This window comes from Rhinolophus ferrumequinum, chromosome 6, assembly GCF_004115265.2.
Source record: "Rhinolophus ferrumequinum isolate MPI-CBG mRhiFer1 chromosome 6, mRhiFer1_v1.p, whole genome shotgun sequence".
NCBI lineage: Eukaryota > Metazoa > Chordata > Mammalia > Chiroptera > Rhinolophidae > Rhinolophus > Rhinolophus ferrumequinum.
In genome coordinates, this window is record NC_046289.1 from 11,754,579 (window position 1) to 11,772,949 (window position 18,371).

General features: G+C 45.9%; 1 protein-coding gene across 1 annotated transcript in view; it reads left to right on the forward strand.

The window, feature by feature from the left end:
* Window positions 1–18,371, forward strand: part of NRDE2 (NRDE-2, necessary for RNA interference, domain containing) — a 37,732-nt gene that overhangs the window by 16,491 nt on the left and 2,870 nt on the right. The window contains exons 5-12 of the mRNA XM_033108127.1: window positions 4,536–4,986; window positions 5,850–6,255; window positions 7,876–8,009; window positions 10,425–10,545; window positions 11,966–12,141; window positions 14,184–14,570; window positions 15,342–16,252; window positions 16,911–17,049. Coding sequence (XP_032964018.1) covers window positions 4,536–4,986; window positions 5,850–6,255; window positions 7,876–8,009; window positions 10,425–10,545; window positions 11,966–12,141; window positions 14,184–14,570; window positions 15,342–16,252; window positions 16,911–17,049 — 2,725 coding nt within the window. The remainder of the gene's footprint in view (window positions 1–4,535; window positions 4,987–5,849; window positions 6,256–7,875; window positions 8,010–10,424; window positions 10,546–11,965; window positions 12,142–14,183; window positions 14,571–15,341; window positions 16,253–16,910; window positions 17,050–18,371) is intronic.

Consider the following 18,371-nt stretch of genomic DNA (forward strand, 5'->3'; position numbering starts at 1 on the left):
GGAAGGTAGAGAATCATGGAGTAAAAGGCTGAGAGGAGACCTTGAAGATCATTATTTTTTATAGACTAATTACCTTTTAAAATAAATTTCAGTTTCCATCACTTTGCTGCACCTCCAAATTGTAATTTGTTTTCACTCATCATGACCTTATACCTCACCACATTAGCAATTCCAACAAAAAATTCCTATATGATGAGTACTGATCAAAAATACCGGATACAAACCAGTTATTTTTCAGTGCACATTTATATCTATGTACTATCTACTAAAACCTCATGGCTGAGAGTAAATGACTGTCATGTTTAAAATGTATTCATATATTTTAAAATTATTGAGTACTCCCTAAAATCTTGTTTGGTTTTCCAGGCCAGCTCAGTGTAGTGCTGCAGGTATGGTAGAAACCCAGTGACAGATGGGAGGCCAGCAAATGCTGATTGGGCAAGGAGTGTGTGCCACGATCCTGGCTCGTTCTTTCACTTAGATTCTCACGGCTGCTCCGAGAGGAGAGCACTCTCATTTTCTGAATGAAGAAACAGAACCTCAGGAAGGTTCAGTAATTTCTCAATGTCACGCAACCAGCGAGCAGCAGAGTGGGGATTTGAACCTGCGTTTCTGACTTCAAATGTTCTCTCACTGTCCACAGATAAAGATGAGACCGGTGGTGTGGTAGGACATTTTCTAGATTGGGAAACAGAGGACTCCGGTTCTCATTCTGACTTTGCCATTTATGGGTAACGTAATCCCAGCGAACCACTTAAGCTGTCGGAGCCTCTGTTTCTTCCCTTGTAGGTTGGGAATTGTAACTCTCACTATGCCGTACTCTCCAATATCAGAATTATTTTATGTGGAATTAGAAATGGGCGTGCAAACATAAAGGATTATTATTCAGTAATGGATGAGAAAAGGAAGCAATTGTTAATGATGAGTGGCTCTTGGGCCTCTGCTCATGAATGGCTCAGACCTTAGAAAGAAGGATTGGAAACAACTTCGTTATGCTGCAAAGGTGCTAGTCTGAAAGGCATAGGTCATGAGTGTCATTTCCTAGTAATTTCTAAAGTTTAAGCCAGGTAAGTCTTGACTGCATTAATACCCGGACGACTGGTCGTGTCCAGGTCTAGGCAGGTATTGATCTCAGGGCACTCTGAGCTGGTCAGAGCGCAGTGGGGATAGTGTGTCAGGTCTGACCTTTCACCTCGGAAGAGGGACCCTGACACACCAAGAGCTTTGAGAGGAGGGTGAACAGGTGACTTGGCTGGCACCCACATGAGGACTCCATGAGGCTTACGAATGTTTGGCCCGCAGCAGGGCTGTGGTCGTTGTCTTTGAAGCTTTGTCGGGCTGTCCTTTGGAGGGTGGGTTGGCAGCGTCCTGTATAACTGAGGACCATGTGTGGCAGCGCTGGGAAGTCAGATTTGGCTCAGTGTAAAAGCAGACCTGGGGGCGTGAGCACCCGGCAGTGCTGTGGTGTGTGTGGGAGATTGTGGTAAGCGGGTTAGGTTCTAAAGTTAGTGTGTAACAGTCAGAACGACCTTTGGAAAACTCCGTCGGACTAATACACTATCTGTCCGTGAAGTTCAGCTCCGTCAGTTTTTTCTCCATTTTTGGAATGGATTGTTGTTTCTTTGGCTATACACCAGATTAAATAGTTGGCTTATGTTTAGGAGCCAAGTTTTAAGATAAGAATAGTTTAAACTTATCTAGCCCTTACTATATGGATAAGGATTTTACATATAATTACTTTTTGGATCATCCCAGCAATTCTGTGACATAGGTACCATTATTATCCCCATTTTATAGATGAGGAAACTGAGACGCACGTGTGTGTGTGTGTGTGTGTGTGTGTGTGTGTGTGTATGTGTGTTTTAAATAACTGGATCAAGGTCACAGTCATAGTAAATGTTGGAGTTGGAATTCGGACCCAGACAGTCTGGCTCCATGAGAGGAATATGTGAATTGAAGTCATTGAAGGAAAGACCGTTTTCTGTTGCGCAGCCCAGCTCACTGTGGGGTTCAGACCCACTCAGTGGATTCAGGGCAGAATTATGTGCTTGATTGAAATACCCTCTTCTTCTGTTTTTCTTTTTTCTTTGTTTTCTTATTTTAATTTTGGTGGCCAAGTGCCTATAGCTGAATTTGTTTAAATTAAATGTCCATATGTTATTTACTGAACCTCCTAAGTGTGGGTTCCTACTTTTGAAATTATTCAAGTGAAGACTAGCTGATTATTTAATAAGGATTTCATAGCATAAATGCCTTGATTTGGGGGAATGTTGCATTCTAGGTCACGTCCAATTATTAAGATTCTATGATAAGTGATAAATTGCCTACAACCTAAATGTTCAACAATAGGGAAATGGTTAAATAAATCATGGCACACTCCCTCTAATGGACCAGTTTGAAGCCAATAAAAACTATATATATTTTTAAGACTACTGATATGTGGAAATGCTTAAAAGTAGGGAGGAAAGCCTGACGCTATATATCAACTATTTTAATACAGGATATGTGTGTATACATATAAATATATACATACACACATACCTGAAAGTAGACGCTTACTAATATAGACCAGTAAGACCAGTGAGGAAACATTTTTAAAGAGATTATATGAATATCTAAAATACTGTTCATTTTTAGTGAAAATAAGATAGTAATTAAAGAGAACAAAACTAATTTTTTTACTTAAAATTTGTTCCCTAGGGAATGAGAGGCTTATTTAGCGTTCTTATAGCACTGTTTTGTCTCATCAGCTGTTTGTTAAAGTTGTTTTTGACCCATGAATGGAATGGGGAGAGATCATCCTGAGGCAATCTAGAAAGAGTTGGGAGACAGGATGACGAGAAAGGGCTTGAGAGACAACTCGTACACATATGTGAGGCTCGTACATCCATCAACCCGTCTGATTTTTTGATGCATTTCAAAGTAAATTGCCAACATCATACAGTACCCCCTAACTACTTCAGCATGCGTGTCGTTAACTAGAGTCCAAAATTTTAATTTTTTTCTTTTGATTTAAAGTTTACATACAATGTAATATGCAAATCTTCATTTGCTGATTTTGACAAAGGCATACACCGAGATAACCCAGACCTCTATGAAAATACAGAACATTACTGTGACCCCAGAAAGTGTCCTCCTGCTCCTTGCCTGTCAGTCGACACCCCAGTTCCCCAGAGGCAATTACCATCAATTAGTTTGATCTGTTCTAGAACTTCATATAAATGGAATCATGTAATGTGTACCCGTTTATGTGGGTGGCTTCTTTCACTCAGCAGAAGGTTTCTGAGCTTCATCCATGTGGTGGCATTTATCAGTAGTTTGTTCCTTTTCACGGCTGGTAGTACCCATTGTGTGGCCATACCACTGTTTGTTTATTCATTCTTCTGTTGATGGACAGATGGACTCTTTCTGGTATTTGGCTGTTATTAATAAAGCTTCTGAGAGCATTTGTGCTCGAGTCTTTGTGTACACATGTGGTTTCCTTTTTCTTGGGTAAATACTTAGGTATAGAATTGCTGGGTCAGAGGGTAGGTCTATGTTTAGTTCTTCTAAGAAATTGCCAGACCTTTTCCCACAGTTATGGTACCAGTTTATATTCCCATCAACAACATATGAGAATCCTGGTTATTCCACAGATTACTCACCAGCATTTGGCATTGTCAGTCTTTTTATTTCAGCGGTTTGGGTGGCTATGTATCTCTTTGTGGTTTTAATTTGCATTTCCTTGGTGGACTAATAATATTGAAGACTTTCTCATGTGCTTTTCTGGACTTTCATGTTTTCTTTTGTGAATTCTGTTCAGATCTTTTGCTTGTTTTTTAATTGGGTTGTTTATATAATACACATACAGAAAAGTGCGCAGTTTTCCTTAGCTTTTGCGCAGATATTCATTCAGTGGTCATGTGTTTGTAACTCTGGGGACGCCTGCATGTTCCATAAAAGCATTTCAGAACCCAGCCTCTTTTCCTCTAGAGTAGAAAATAGCCAGATGTAATTTTATTTGACATACTTTGTTTCAGGATTAAAAAAAGAATCTTAGACCTATATGTTGTCTTTTGAAGTAGGGACACAGGACACTATTGAGGAAAAGGGACTGCCCTAGGAGACAGATGACTCAGTGTCACCTAAGGTCTCAGTGTCCTTATTCAGGAATAGTCTAAAAGAGGGGGTGATGATTTCCGCCTTGCCTGTCATATACGCTTGTGACGATCAAATGACGTGAGGTATATGACAGTACTTTAACTACAAAGCTCCAGGAAAATAGAAATTCCTAAGATCTGAAAGACAGGCATGATCTTAAATTCATGAGGCATTAACGAAGACTTGAAGTGCTAGAGGAATAAGTCAAACGGGCAGAAAAAGTTAATTGCTTATCCTCCTATTTCTGTAAATAGAAACAGTTTGAAGGTAAGGGGAATTTGAATATGTGCAGTTGTCAGCTTGCATGACAAAGGTTTAAGTCTGATGAGCCTTCACTTGTTCAGAGCTGGAGCACAATGTTTCCTCAGTAACTTTCTCTCTTTTTCAAATATCAGATACAAGAGGAAAGGAGACTCCTGCCTTGGCATTAACCCTAAGAAGCAGTGTATATCCTGGGAAGGGGCTTCCACAGAAAAGAAGCGTTCCCACAAGCACGCCGAGCGCTATTTTACGAAGAAGAACGTGGGATTGATGAAGGTTGACGGAGTTGCCATCAGCAGAAAAACCGAACCTCCCTCATCTGAGCCAGTCTCGTTTATCCCAGTGACGGGCTCCGACGATGTGGTCCCTTCTGTTACAACCTGGTTGAACCCTCTGGGGATCTATGATCAGTCCACCACGCAGTGGTTACAAGGACAGGGTCCTTCAGAGCAAGAGTCAAAGCAGCCGGACTCACAGACAGACAGAGAGAACGTGCTTCTCAAGGCCAAGGTGGAGGAGTTCAACAGGAGGGTTCGGGAGAATCCGCGGGATATTCAGCTGTGGATGGCGTTTGTTGCTTTCCAGGTAAGGGTGGCTCTCCCAGCTCTCTTACCTTACTCAGCATGACAGCCCTCGTTCTGGGCAAACCCATGTACTCCGTGGCACTTTCTGAGCTCCTGTAAGGAACTCTGGCAGTGAGCATAGAGTATAGCCAGTGCCCTGAGATTGCCCAGAGCTCACTGAGGAAGACTGACGTGTGGGGAATAAATGCAGTGGGCTGCAAATGCTTTAATGTGTGATTTGGGGCGGGACGTGGAAGCGACTTGCCATAGAGAGTCAGAAAGGATTCCAAGAGAAGGTGACCTCTGAGTAGAATCTGAGTACAGATTCTACTCAGTACTCAGTAGTAGATGCTCACCAGGCATGGAGAGACGTTTGTGAAGTACAGACGGAACTCGCAGAATGCACAGAACTGCGAAAGAGAAGGGACTGCTCGTTGAATTACCTAATTAGAGCTGTGTGCTCCCTTTCTAAAATATATGGATTTGTCTTAGTTTCACTTACTTTTTTTTGAACCACTTACACAACTATATTTTGTCCCACATTGGGTTGTTTTAATGATAAAGTTGACTCTTCAGAAAAGGTTTCCAAGGCATCACATGCCAGGGATACATAAATCTAAGTTTAAAATGACCAAGAGTAGACAGGTAAATCAGGTGAAACAAACACGAGGTCAAACATACTCGCTGACACAGGCATCCTGGGAATGGAGTTTCCGTTAAAAGAAATTGTGATAAACCAGTGGTTATCAAGAAAGTCTGAATAGCAATTCATTTCGAGAGGTGGGAAACCCTTTGGGGCTTGCAAGTAACTTTGTGAGCAGTGTTAAAATTCTGAGGCTTCCCCAGTTCCCTTTGCGTTTGTAAACCGGTGTCTTTGTTGTTGAGGATGAGGTCATGAAAAGTCCGGGCCTGTATGCCATCGAGGAAGGGGGGCAGGAAAAGCGGAAGAGGTCCCTGAAGCTCGTTCTGGAGAAGAAGCTGGCCATCCTGGAGCGGGCCATTGAAAGCAACCAGAGCAGTGTGGATCTGAAACTCGCCAAGCTGCAGCTCTGCACCGAGTTCTGGGAACCCTCCACGCTGGTCAAGGAGTGGCAGAAACTGATATTCCTACATCCCAACAACACAGCCCTTTGGCAGAAGTACCTTTTATTTTGCCAGAGCCAGTTTAGCACCTTTTCAGTATCAAAAATTCACAGTCTTTATGGAAAGTGCTTGAGCACTTTGTCTGCTGTGAAGGATGGCAGCATCCTGTCCCACCCTGAGTTGCCTGGCACCGAAGAGGCCATGTTTGGTAAGGAGGAGCTGACCCAGATCCATTTCCGTGGGAGGAATTATGCTTTTGGCTTTAGGTGAAAGTGAAGATTTATTTTAGAAAAGTCGAAATTGATAAAACCGGTTAATTGATAAAATTGATTAATCAAGCAAAAAACGATTGTGACTCCTTTTGAGCATAACAGTTTCTGCCCGCTCCAGCTTCTTGGTGGGGGGTGGGGAGGGAGGCGGGGACGTCAGAGCCAGTAGAGTTAGGAAAGGACCACGGACCAGAAGTTCCAGCTTTTCTGCTTATTAGCCTGGGAAGCACAGGCTGTGGCTGTGGGCATCCTCATCCATTGAGAGGCCTGTACTGCTCGTCACACCCAGTTCTAAGGTCCCAGGCGACATGTTTGCGGGGTGCCCTGACTGACTGGAAATCGTTGCATAGATATATAGGTTAATGATATTATTATCCTGTTAACATTTTGCTTGTTTTTAAGGAGGGCGCAGCTCACTGTGGCCCCTGTGGGGATCGAACCAGCAACCTTGGTGCTACCAGCACCACACTCTAACCAACTGAGCTAACCACTCACCCCCCTGTTAACATTTTTGATGTGTCCCAAAGGAGCCTAGAATATACATTTGGTCCGGTAATGAGATACCAGAGGCAGCGTGTTAGGCAGGAACTGGAGAGTATCATTCTTGGCTTGAATCCTGCCTGGGTGTGCCCTTCGTTGGTTCTGGTATGACCTTGGATAGGTTCCCTAATCTGTTTGAACTCCAGTCCCTCCCTCAGCAACAATAGTGTAAGACCTGGTTTACAGGATTATTGTGTGCATTGCGATACTATATGGTGAGTCCAGCTCGGTGCCTGGCACACAGCACACATTTGTTTGATCAAAACCCTGCTGTTACTATTAACTTCTAAAGATATAAATATATTGCTCTAGAACTCGTAAGCCTTCACCTCCCTGACATAAAGAGCCTCATATTTGATAACATTTGTGATATGCTCAAATAGCTTAATGTTACTAAATGGAATTGTACCTCAGTTAAGACAAAGTGAAATTTTCAAACATGGAACCTTGGTTTACAGGCTCAGACGATGAAAATTGCTGTTAAATAATGCCATCTAGTGATCAATTGAGTACAGATCTTTGCTTTCTGATTTAAAGAAATCTACTACGCCATCCTTTTCCTTAGAATTTTTCTTGTAATAATGAGCTTGTAGTGATAACCAATATCCAGACCAGCCTCTTGCCTTATGTTTATGTAACGTATGTAGTTTTATTGTTAACTTTTGTATTCTGTGATGGTCTCATATAAAAGTTAGAGTTGGGGTGGCCGGTTAGCTCAGTTGGTTAGAGCATAGAGATAGTAACACCAAGGTTGCTGGTTCGATCCCCACATGGGCCACTGTGAGCTGCTCCCTCTTAAAAAAAAATAAAATAAAATAAAAGTTAGAATACATATGACTTGATTACGTATTGTTGGGAATCCTTTTAAATCAGGACATGGAGGCATCACAGCTTTGAAAAGACAACAGTAATTTCAGGGAGAAGATGTTCTCGGTGTTTGACTGCATGTTTTTAGACGTTACGTTCCTTCCCTTTAATGGTGTTAACCAGGCTTCTTCCCCTTCGCTCTCTGCTGTCAGCACTCTTTCTTCAGCAGTGCCACTTCCTGCGCCAGGCTGGCCACTCGGAGAAGGCTGTCTCTCTGTTCCAGGCCATGGTTGACTTCACCTTCTTCAAACCTGACAGCGTGAAAGATTTGCCTACCAAAGGACAGGTACTTCTCAGCTCTGCTTGCATGTGTGCGCTCCCCTGCCTTCCCGCCCTCCCTTCCGTCCCTCCTCTCCCCCACTCCCTTCCTCTCCTCCACCCCTCCTCTCTCTCTCAGGGAGGGCTGTGGATTATGGGACTTGATGGTAGTATTTTTAAAATACCATATCCTCCTTTGTATTAGTCTTGCTGAGGATTGTTTCTCAGCAATATTCTGGCAATCCCAGGAAAATTCCATAATAAAAGTAGTGAAACATGGAGAAATCAAAGAATATTGTGCCCCCACGCCCCCCAAATATAAACACTCACTTATGTCCTTTTCTTTTTGTTACTTACTACCCTTGTTTAAATGCTAGTTACCCTCACCAACCAGGGAAACAGTCATACCTTTTAAACCACGTGTCACTCTCCCCTACCTTTGTGCCTTCGAATCTGGGTCTTGTGTCACTGCCCCAGTTAACCTTTCCACTGGCTGAAATCTTTGCTGGAGTCTCAAGTGAAATGACACGTCACACCGATCTGAATTGGGGAGGGGTTAATCATTTAGATGACAAGTGAACATTGCCAATATTTGTGATGTGAAGCAATAAAAATATCTTATCATAGAGCTATCCCTGTAAGAAAGCCTTCTTTTCCCTTTTTCCACTAAGAAAACTCAGTTTTCCTACTCTGCAGAGAGGGTCTGGTGGAAGATGGGTAGGATATTTGAATTTATGGCCACTTTTAGAGGCCTTTCTTGAGAGACTAAGGTCTCCATCTTGTGGAATTTTCATGAATTGCCTGTAAAGACTATTTTTATCTTTTTTATTCTAGACAAAATTGGGTTAAACAATATTGGTTAATATTGGTGTAACTGATTATTAGTACAATAAACCAGATAACACAGTTATTTTGAAACGTGCTTTGCTATCTTAAGACTATGCTGAGCGACAGAACTGATTCTTAGCCAACTCTGTGGAGCCAGGGGAGTGTGGTGGGGGGATGAGAAGCAGAATCGCCTGCATGCCCCCCCCTTTGCTGACACTCACAGTGTGGTGACAGCAGTTGCTCATGGGGGTGGCATGGCCCAGGCTGCGACCCACACTCTTGAGGTGTTAAATACTCACAGCACATGTAATTGCAAAGTATTTACCTGACAACTTGGAAATAAAGCTTTCTATTCAGTGACATTCCACATCTTTATAATGAGACATTGCTACCATAAACATAGTAGTATAACATAAAACAGGCAGTCTGGTATTACTGGTCTGTGTTTCTGGGGAATAAATAAATTGGTTATAACCATTCATCACACTTTAAAAAAAACCAAAAACCCTTCTTTTCCTTGAGTGCGCTTTCTTCCAGCCCTCTTATAAGAGCCAAACCTGTAAAGAGGGAGGGTAGTCTCCCCAGTTCCCCTCACTCGGAGTCCAGGGCCCACGGCGGGACGGTCACCCCGCCCTCCCTTGGCTCTCCTGGACCGTCCTCTTCCTGGCGTGCGAAGCACTCCCAGGGGCTCAGGCCAGATAATCCTGTGGCTCCTGGCCCGTGCTGTGCCCGAGGGAAGCCTGCTCATCCTCCCCAAAAGGGTTCTTACAAAAGCTGTCATTGAGTAAGTTATCGGCTCACTTTTACTATCCTAATCGTCAGTTGATAACCTGTTCGTTGCTGTGATCGCGTTCTGTTCCCATGTGCCATTATTTATTGCCACTGAACTGGTTTCCATACACTGCTGAGCTAATGTCCACACGAATGAGGGAGGGAGTGTGACCAGGAGACCAGGCTGGAACATGCAGACCTTCGTACTCACTGGGTGGCGGCCGTGTTCGGCTCGGTGCCTACAAGCATGTGCTGAGTCCCTACTGTGTGCTGAGCACTAGGCCAGGTATGAGGACCGTGCGGTTAGTTGAGATGCACTCATGTCCTCAAGACCTCAGAGTCTGCCCTGTTGAAACATTGAATCCCCTTCCCCTCAAACGGTCTTGAAAGCAATGTGACTTCAGGTATTAGTCAGGGGTCCCAGTGGCATTAGAGGAGCTGGCAGTGCCCCTGTCCTCTGTTAGACTGGCCTGCCAGGGTCAGAACTGGGAGACCATTCCTCTCCTGCCCTTCTCGGTGACCTCGGCCAGTCTTGTTGGAACCTAATCTTGGAAGTGTCATCCCATCACTTTTTGCCATATTCTATTTGTTAGAAGTCGTCACGGGGTCCAGCCCACACTCGAGGGTGGGGAGAGTAGGGGGGCTGTCGTGGAAGCTGCCTCTCACACTAGATAATTTTATTTTCTGTTTGGAGGGGTGAATCATACATCCACTTCAAGGACTGATGACAGGCAGGATTTCAAGAATCACAAGCCCCTCTGAGGCCAGTCAGCACTGATTTTGCCCAGTGACTCAGCAGTTTGGCACAAAGCAAGGCTCATCTCCATGTTTTACACCTGAACAGGTAGAATTCTTTGAGCCCTTTTGGGACAGTGGAGAGCCCCGGGCCGGGGAGAAGGGCGCCCGAGGCTGGAGAGCATGGATGCACCAGCAGGAGCGGGGCGGCTGGGTGGCCGTCAGTCCAGGTGAGGCGTCTGTCAGCGTGCGAATGCCCTTTGCTTCTGGGATTTGGTTTTACAGCTGCATGGTTATTTGTTTATATGTACAGGCCATTTATCAGTAATGTAAGAACTTTGTACAAACATCAAACTGTCAGAAATACATGAAGTAGATGTCCTGGGGGAATAGACTGTTTCTTTTTTCTTAGAGTCTTTAAAATGACCCACCCCCATCCCTTCAGTACATAACGCTTCGAGGGTTTCAGTTTTTTTACCAGAGGAAGTTACTTTTCCCTTTTCCTTTTATGGGCTACTCTTGAAGTAATCTTGTCACTAATCCCACCTCCCCCACCTCATTGTAGTGTGTATTTGAGAGTCTTTTTGTTTTCTTGGCAATGTCCAGATCCTTTGGGAAATGCTTGCCTTTTTAGGAATATTATAAAATAATTATTAGCTAGCATTTATATAACTGTCATTCTAAATAATCCCGACGTATTTTCCAGATTCACACTCTAAAACAGCACGGTCCAATGGAAATATCATTCAAGCCACATATGTAACTTCACATTTTCTGGTAGCCACATTACAAAAGCAAAAAGAAACAGGTGGAATTAATTTTTCTACTTGTTTAACCTATCATATCAAAATATTAACATTTCAACACGTAACCAATATTTAAAAATTAATGAAGAATTTTACTTTTTTTTTCCATAGGAACTCTTTGAAATCTGGTGTGTATTTTTCCATTCATAGCACATCTCAGTTGAGACCAGCCTGATGGGTACATGTCAGTGGCTGCCGCATTGGGCAGCGCACCTCTTAGCTGTTCATGAATTCCTTCACTGACTCGGGAGAAATAAAATATAGGATATCTTGCGTTGAATATAAGTTATAATCATAAGGCCACTGGCTAAAACTTCTTAAGAAAATCTCAACCAATAGTGTCATTAAATGTCATTTAGTATTCTAGAACTGCGTTGTGCAATGCAGTAGACCCTAGCCATCTGTGGCTATTTTAATTAAAATTAATTGAAATGAAATAAAATTAAAAATTCAGTTCCTCTACCAGCTCCATTTCAGGTGCCCAGTAAGTCACGTGTGGCTGGTGGCTACCACGTTAGACAGAGAGACGGGACATTTCATCATCACAGAAGATTCTGTTGGGCAGTGCTGTTCTAGAATATGTCATTCCCATTTTAGATGGTGTGATAACGTCAAATCATTTGATTCCACCAGCTAATCCGGTTTTTCCCTGGGCATTGACTGTGTTTATAGGAGAGTCCCTCAATGCCACTCAGTGTCGCGGGAGGTGACACTCATTGCTCTTGCAGGTGACACTCATTGCTCTTGCAGGTGTTGCCCACCACAGTAGCTGGCACACACGTTGCTTGGGTGTTAGCGGCTTTATTTGCTGGTCACGTGAGCCAGAAGTGTTGTTCTTATCTAGATGACGACGACGATGACCCCGAGGGTGATGAACAGGAAATCAGAGACAAGACGCTGCCCAGGTGGCAGGTGTGGCTTGCTGCTGAGCGGTCCCGAGACCAGAGGCACTGGCGGCCGTGGCGCCCTGATAAGACCAAGAAGCAAACTGAGGAAGACTGTGAGGATCCCGAGAGGCAGGCAAGTACCCCAGCCCAGGAGGGGGGCCAGCTGGGCTGCTTGCCTTCTCCGCATCCCCACGGGGCTGGGGGAGCCAGAAGAAGGCTGCTGGGCTCTCTGTACTTGCCTGGCTTGGGAGATGCCAACCCATTCCTCCCTGTCTATGGAAACTTCCATCTTACCGAAAACCAGTGTGGGATTCTGTTGGCAGCTAGTGATGGGGCAGTTGGTTCCTGTCCTCAGCTAGGAGCGTTGGCTCTCTCGGTCACCCTTCTGCAGACGGTCCTCCAGGTTATCCAGTTACTTTTCCACATGAAAGCTTGAGCGCTCAGGGTTTAAAAAGGCAGAATTACTGTCTCAGATTCTTTAATTGTGTCCACTTTCCCCGCCCTACTTTTATATCCTCAAAAATGTAGCAGATAGGTTTGACACCAGAGCACGAGGGACAGGATGTAGAGGCCATACGGGGACAGTCTTGCTGGGGAAGGAACTGGTATTTGTAACCTGTGCACCAGGCACTCAGCTTCCATGAGTTACCTGATTCACTGTTGCACTGCATGACCTGGTAGGTACATGGGTAGGTACATGCTACTCTGTGTCTGGCAGCCAGCAGCTCGGGAAGCTTTACATTAAAATAAAGGAGGAGATTCTATTTTGATACCTGGCATTGACCCAGGTCCACTAGCTAAGCGACTATGTTGCTTGGCATGTGACATGTTACAGGTACAGACAGAGGTTTTGACAGGAGTGAGGCTTATGAGGTTGGTCGTCTGACCCTCCCCACAAGTTACGTGCCTTCAGGGTGGGGATTTTTGTCTGTTTTCTTCAGTGCGTGGACCGTGCCCGTGCTTGCCCTTGGCGAGAGTTCAGTTAATATTCCTGGATGTTGAATGAATATGTGTTTGATGCTAGAGCTTCTGTTCTAGGCAGAGGGTCAGCGTGAATGAAGGCCTCAGGACCTGGAATGTTTGGGTGGGGTGGTCAGACAGGAATTAGGGCAGGAGAATTGGGAAAGAGGTGATCTCGGGGCAGGCAAGAGGGGCCAACTTCCAGGGAAATCTCAGCTCTCTGGAATGCCCGGTGAGGGCACTGTCGCGAGGGGAGTCTGTCCGTGAGCGCCCTTTCCTGGCTGAAGCTCAGTGTTTAGGGGAGAGTGGGGTCTTTTTTGTGGTGTTTGAGGGTTTTAAAGTTCACGACACCCTTCCGGAAGCTAATTCTCAAGGCTCAGAATTTCGGCAGTTTTCCTAGAAGCTCATTTCTGGAGTAAACTACTGCTGTGAGGAGTTTCTTGTCCTTTAGCTTTTTCTCTACTCGAAGCCTAGAGGAGAAAAGATTTCTGATTAATGGATGGTTTTGATTAGCTGAACCCCAGGTCATCCCTCTGATTAGAGCCATGAAGACCAATCAGATGAGCAGGACCTTGAGAAAAAGGGTAGTTTCTGTGCCTTACATTTTAAAGTTATTACATGCACTCAGCTATGAACATTTGCAGTTACTGTTAGGCTCTTATGATTGCTCTTAACATGGTCCATTGCTCCTGGAGGATAACTTCTTACCTTGCAGCTGTTTATTTTTGAGCCAGTTTTCATTGCCTGAAGCAATTGTGGACAAAGAAACCACAAACTAGTAAAGTTCTTTTCTTCTATCTTGAAAGAAAATAATTTCACAATTGTAACTTATCAAAGTAACTACAAAAGCAACGATATGTGCTTTCAAAGTGAATATGAGTCTAGATAGCCTACGACTCCATTAGGAGGCTTTGAAAGTTGTTGGCTGGAGCCTCCTCCCAGTGTCCCAGGCCTCCCTCCTCCTGCAAATTCCCAGGACGGTGAGAAGGCCAATAGCATTGCAGGGCTCTCTTGGGGAGGCCTCTAGCTTTTTTGCATCTTGCAGAAACCCTAGCTCCCTCCTATCTGTTTAAATTTTAATTTGAATAATGGTGAAGCATTCTATACTCCTTTGAAAAGAATTGTGGGACAAATGGCGAAGGCTTTTTTTGTTTGTTTGTTGGAGTAAATAAATAAACCTCCTGAATAGGTCCCTTTATTTGGTCTTTATTGCAGGTGTTGTTTGACGATATTGGACAATCCCTAATCCGACTTTCCAGCCAAGAGCTTCAGTTTCAGCTGATTGCAGCCTTTCTGCAGTTCTTGGGTGTGCCTTCTGGGTTCGGCCCTCCGGCCTCCTGCCTCTATCTGGCCATGGATGAGAACAGCATCTTCGATAATGGACTTTGTGATGAAAAACCATTGACTTCTCTCAACCTGTCATATTCTGGCGTCAGCTGTGTTGGCCGCACGGACCAGTTGGGCTGCTGGCGCTGGACCAAGGGTCACAACCGAGAGGGCGAGGAATTCATCCGTAACATTTTCCACCTTGTGATGCCTTTGTTTTCAGGCAAGGAGAAATCTCAGCTGTACTTCTCCTGGTTCCAGTACGAGATGGCAAAGGTAACCCCAGCTGCCTCTTCCCTGTGTGGGGACCTGTTCGCATCCATGTTTATAAATGGAACCACAGGCTCTTGGTCTTCAGGGTACTGGGCCACAGCACCTCCTTCTTTGGGGACCCTAAAGGCACCTAGTGTGGCTGCCTGGTCTGAGGGGGCCTCAGGGAAGAGAACAGCAGGAATGAGTCCAGCTTTTTAGCGATTAGAGTGTTTATTGTGTTGATTTTTGTATTACCAGATGTCTGTGATTATATGAGCAGTTAATGTTAAGAACCGAGCTTACGCAGGGTTAGAGGACTTAGGGGCTTATTAAAATAATAGATAAAATAAGCTACTTACCCTGCTCTTTATAGCTATCTGCTGGAAATTCATCTAGGATCGACTCTTCTGCCTTCTGCTGGCCACCAGTTAGTATTGGCTCTTAACACTCCAAGTGCTGATGCTTTAACTACAGGTTGCATACACCAGGTTGTATTATTAAAATAACGTCTGACAAAATTTGGTGACCACCTCTCTTTGGAGAAGAACATTTGGAGTATATAGGCCTTGTTTATAGAAGTTTCAGATGGAAACCTGGATGTGTTTATTGTGGGGTACCTGTGGCCTTGGTAAAATCCTGATTGGTTTCCTGGTTCATGGAGCCTACGTGTTTACCAGACACGCGATGAAGGAAGGAAATGCAGACACCCCAGTGTGGCTTTCTCAAGTTGGCAGTAGAAAGGGATTGCTTTAAAATCACAGCTCTTAGAGTCATTCTTTTCTTTGTAACCTCTAGGTCATTTGGTGTCTGCACACTAAAAACAAGAAGAGATTAAAGTCACAAGGAAAGAATTGCAAAAAGCTAGCCAAGAATCTCCTTAAGGAGCCAGAAAACCGTAATAATTTTTGCCTCTGGAAACAGTATGCACATCTGGAGTGGTTGCTTGGCAACACAGAGGACGCCAGGAAAGTGTTCGATACAGCACTCAGCCTGGCAGGGAGCAAGGACCACGAACTCTGTGAACTCAGTCTGCTTTACGCTGAACTGGAGGTGGAGCTATGGTCAGACCTCAGGGGCGCCCCCCCAGCCCGAGCTGTTCACGTTTTGACCAGACTGACTGAGAACGGCCCCTATGGACCCTTTACCGGGCCAGTGTTGGCCGTGCACATTCTGAAAGCTCGGAAGGCTTATGAGCACGCACTGCAGGACTGTTGGGGTGAGAGCCGTGTCTCCGATCCAGCTACCCGTAGTCGCCTGATCAGCTTGGCCAAATGCTTTATGCTCTTCCAGTATCTGACTGTAGGGATCGAGGCTGCTGCGCGTGTGTACGAGCAGGTATTTGCAAAACTGAAGGGCTGTGATGCCCCCGAAGGCCCCGGCCTGGAGGACAGCGCCAGCCCCCAGAGTGTGGGCGGTGTCCTCGAGGCCGTCACACTGATGCACACCAGCCTGCTCAGATTTCACTCCAGAGTCAGTGTCTGCCCTCTGGCTCCTCTGCGAGAGGCGCTCTCCCAGGCTTTAAAGTTGTACCCGGACAACCAGGCTCTTTGGAGGTCCTATGTGCAGGTTCAGAGTAAGTCCCACGATGCCAGTAAGACCAGAAGATTCTTCGATGCCATCACCAGGTCTACGAAATCCTTGGAGCCTTGGCTGTTTGCAATTGAAGCTGAGAAAATGAGGAAAAGACTGGTGGAAACGGTTCAGAGGTAATTAACAGACTGTCTTGTTCACATGTCCAGTGCTGACAGAACGCTTGCCATGTGCCCCGTCCTGCTAGGTCTCAGGAATCAGAAATGAGTGTGGGCTGGTACCTGGCGCACCTGCCGTGGGCGTTTGGGGTTTTATAGGATAACGTATCAAAAGAGGAATGGGACACTTGCAGGTAGCACTGTGTTGCAGAGAGGCTTCTGTGGCTCTCTTCGTAGGCCATGCCTTTTGGGATCTTGAGACTTGCATGGTGCATGGTGGTGGCTGGCAGGCCTTCTGATGTCTGCGAGGCTGTGCAGTAAAAGCGTCATGCTCTGGAGCAGAGTTCCGGACTCAAATCCCAGCCCTTCACCTATAGCCGTGTGACCTTGGACAGGTCACTTCACCTCTCTGTAGGTTCCCGAGAAGCAAGGAGTTGGTGTGTGACTTGTAGGCAGACTCAGTATGGTGTGGAAGCCCCAGAATCCTGGGCACTGCCTTCCCGGGCCTTGGAGGTGCCACATCACATCTGCACTCTACACCCCCAGCGCCCAGAGACCCGAGGGCCAGCGCTGCCTCGGACACACTCTCACACCCGTTATCACGAACATATCCCTTCCTCCCGCGTTGTCGGGGGCGAGGACTTGTCTCAGAGTTACATGGGCCTGTGTCTTGCAGGGTAGATGGCAGAGAGGTCCACACCACAATTCCTGAGACTGGCTTGACACATCGGATCAAAGCCCTGTTTGAAAATGCGATACGGAGTGACAACGGCGGCCAGTGCCCCTTACTGTGGAGGATGTATTTGAATTTTTTGGTAAGAAGATACTTAGCGTTTCTGTCTGTCTGTCTGTATGCAGCACTGTTTCTTCCTTTGTGAGTGAGAAAGTGCAGGCGTCCAGGAGCCGCTGTGCGGGAGAACTGGCCACCGTGAAGGTGCAGGCTGCGGGGCCCATGCCCTCCCGTTTGGGAGAGAATTGTCAACCCCACTGAGATCTGGGCAGCTGGCCCACAGCACGAGGGCTTTCCGTCCTCATGTCATGTGTTCACGAGGGTCTGTGCTCAGTCTTTCGTGTGTGTGAGGCTTAGTTCCCAGGCTAGTTCCGGAGACTTGTTGGCGGGATCGGAGGCCAACTTGGTGACCGCTACCAGCAGTTTTGCTCCTTCATTAGCTGTGTCTTCAGTTCTGTGCGTGGTCCCAGTTGGTGCGCTGAGACGCTCCCGGTCTGCCTGAGGAGACACACTTTCACCCAGTCACCAAAACGGGGTTAACGGGGTGCCGTGGGAGTCGCCCACTGGTGAGATTTCAGCCCCGAGTTGGGGATTTTACAGGGAGTCGTGGTTTGTTAAGATGAGGACATGTAGGAAGGTGAGGAAAGACGACGAAGAGAGCAGGTAGTGGCTCGAACGTTTCTTCCCATTTAAGGCTCTGCTCTAGGGAGAGGGAAAAGGTATGTACAAGGCCACGTCTTAGAATGTGAAATCCTGAACGGAAAAAAACAACGGTCACCACCAAGCGTGCACCTGCCGCTGAGCCCTGCCATACCTGATACAGCCAAGGGGCTTCTGGTGGCCAGTTGAGATCTCAGAGCAGTTCTCATCTGAGGCGGGCCAATTTACAGGAACCTGGATTTGCTGGGTTCTGGGATTATCTCTCTCACAAACACAGTGGTTGAGAAAGTATAGTGATACAATGCCCCTTTCTTCTTTCAAAAACGGGGTAAAGTCCTACGTTTAGTCAGTATTTTCAGAGAGGACGTGGAAGTAGTAATATTTTGGTGAGCGCAGGAAGGACAGCGCACACTGGCTCCTGGCCTGCCAATCCAGAGGTCTAGTCGCAGAGCGGCCGAGGCTCCTGCCATGGGGGAGACGAGTGCCCCGCCATGACACTGGCTGTGTGTGGCAGGCACTCGGGGGAGGTGGCGAAGGCCTGAACCTTGCCTGAAGCAAGGTTATCACACATGCTGGTTACAGCCCAAAGATAGTCTTGGTGACGGTGGGAGTTAACCGGAAAAAAGAGAAAAGGAAGTGAGGCTGACCTGGGTAGATAGAGCTCCGGAGACATAGATTGGCGTCTCTGGACACCATTGCCAGGGTTTCTGGGAAGTTGGCCAGCAGCCCTGACTGGCCCCATGCTAG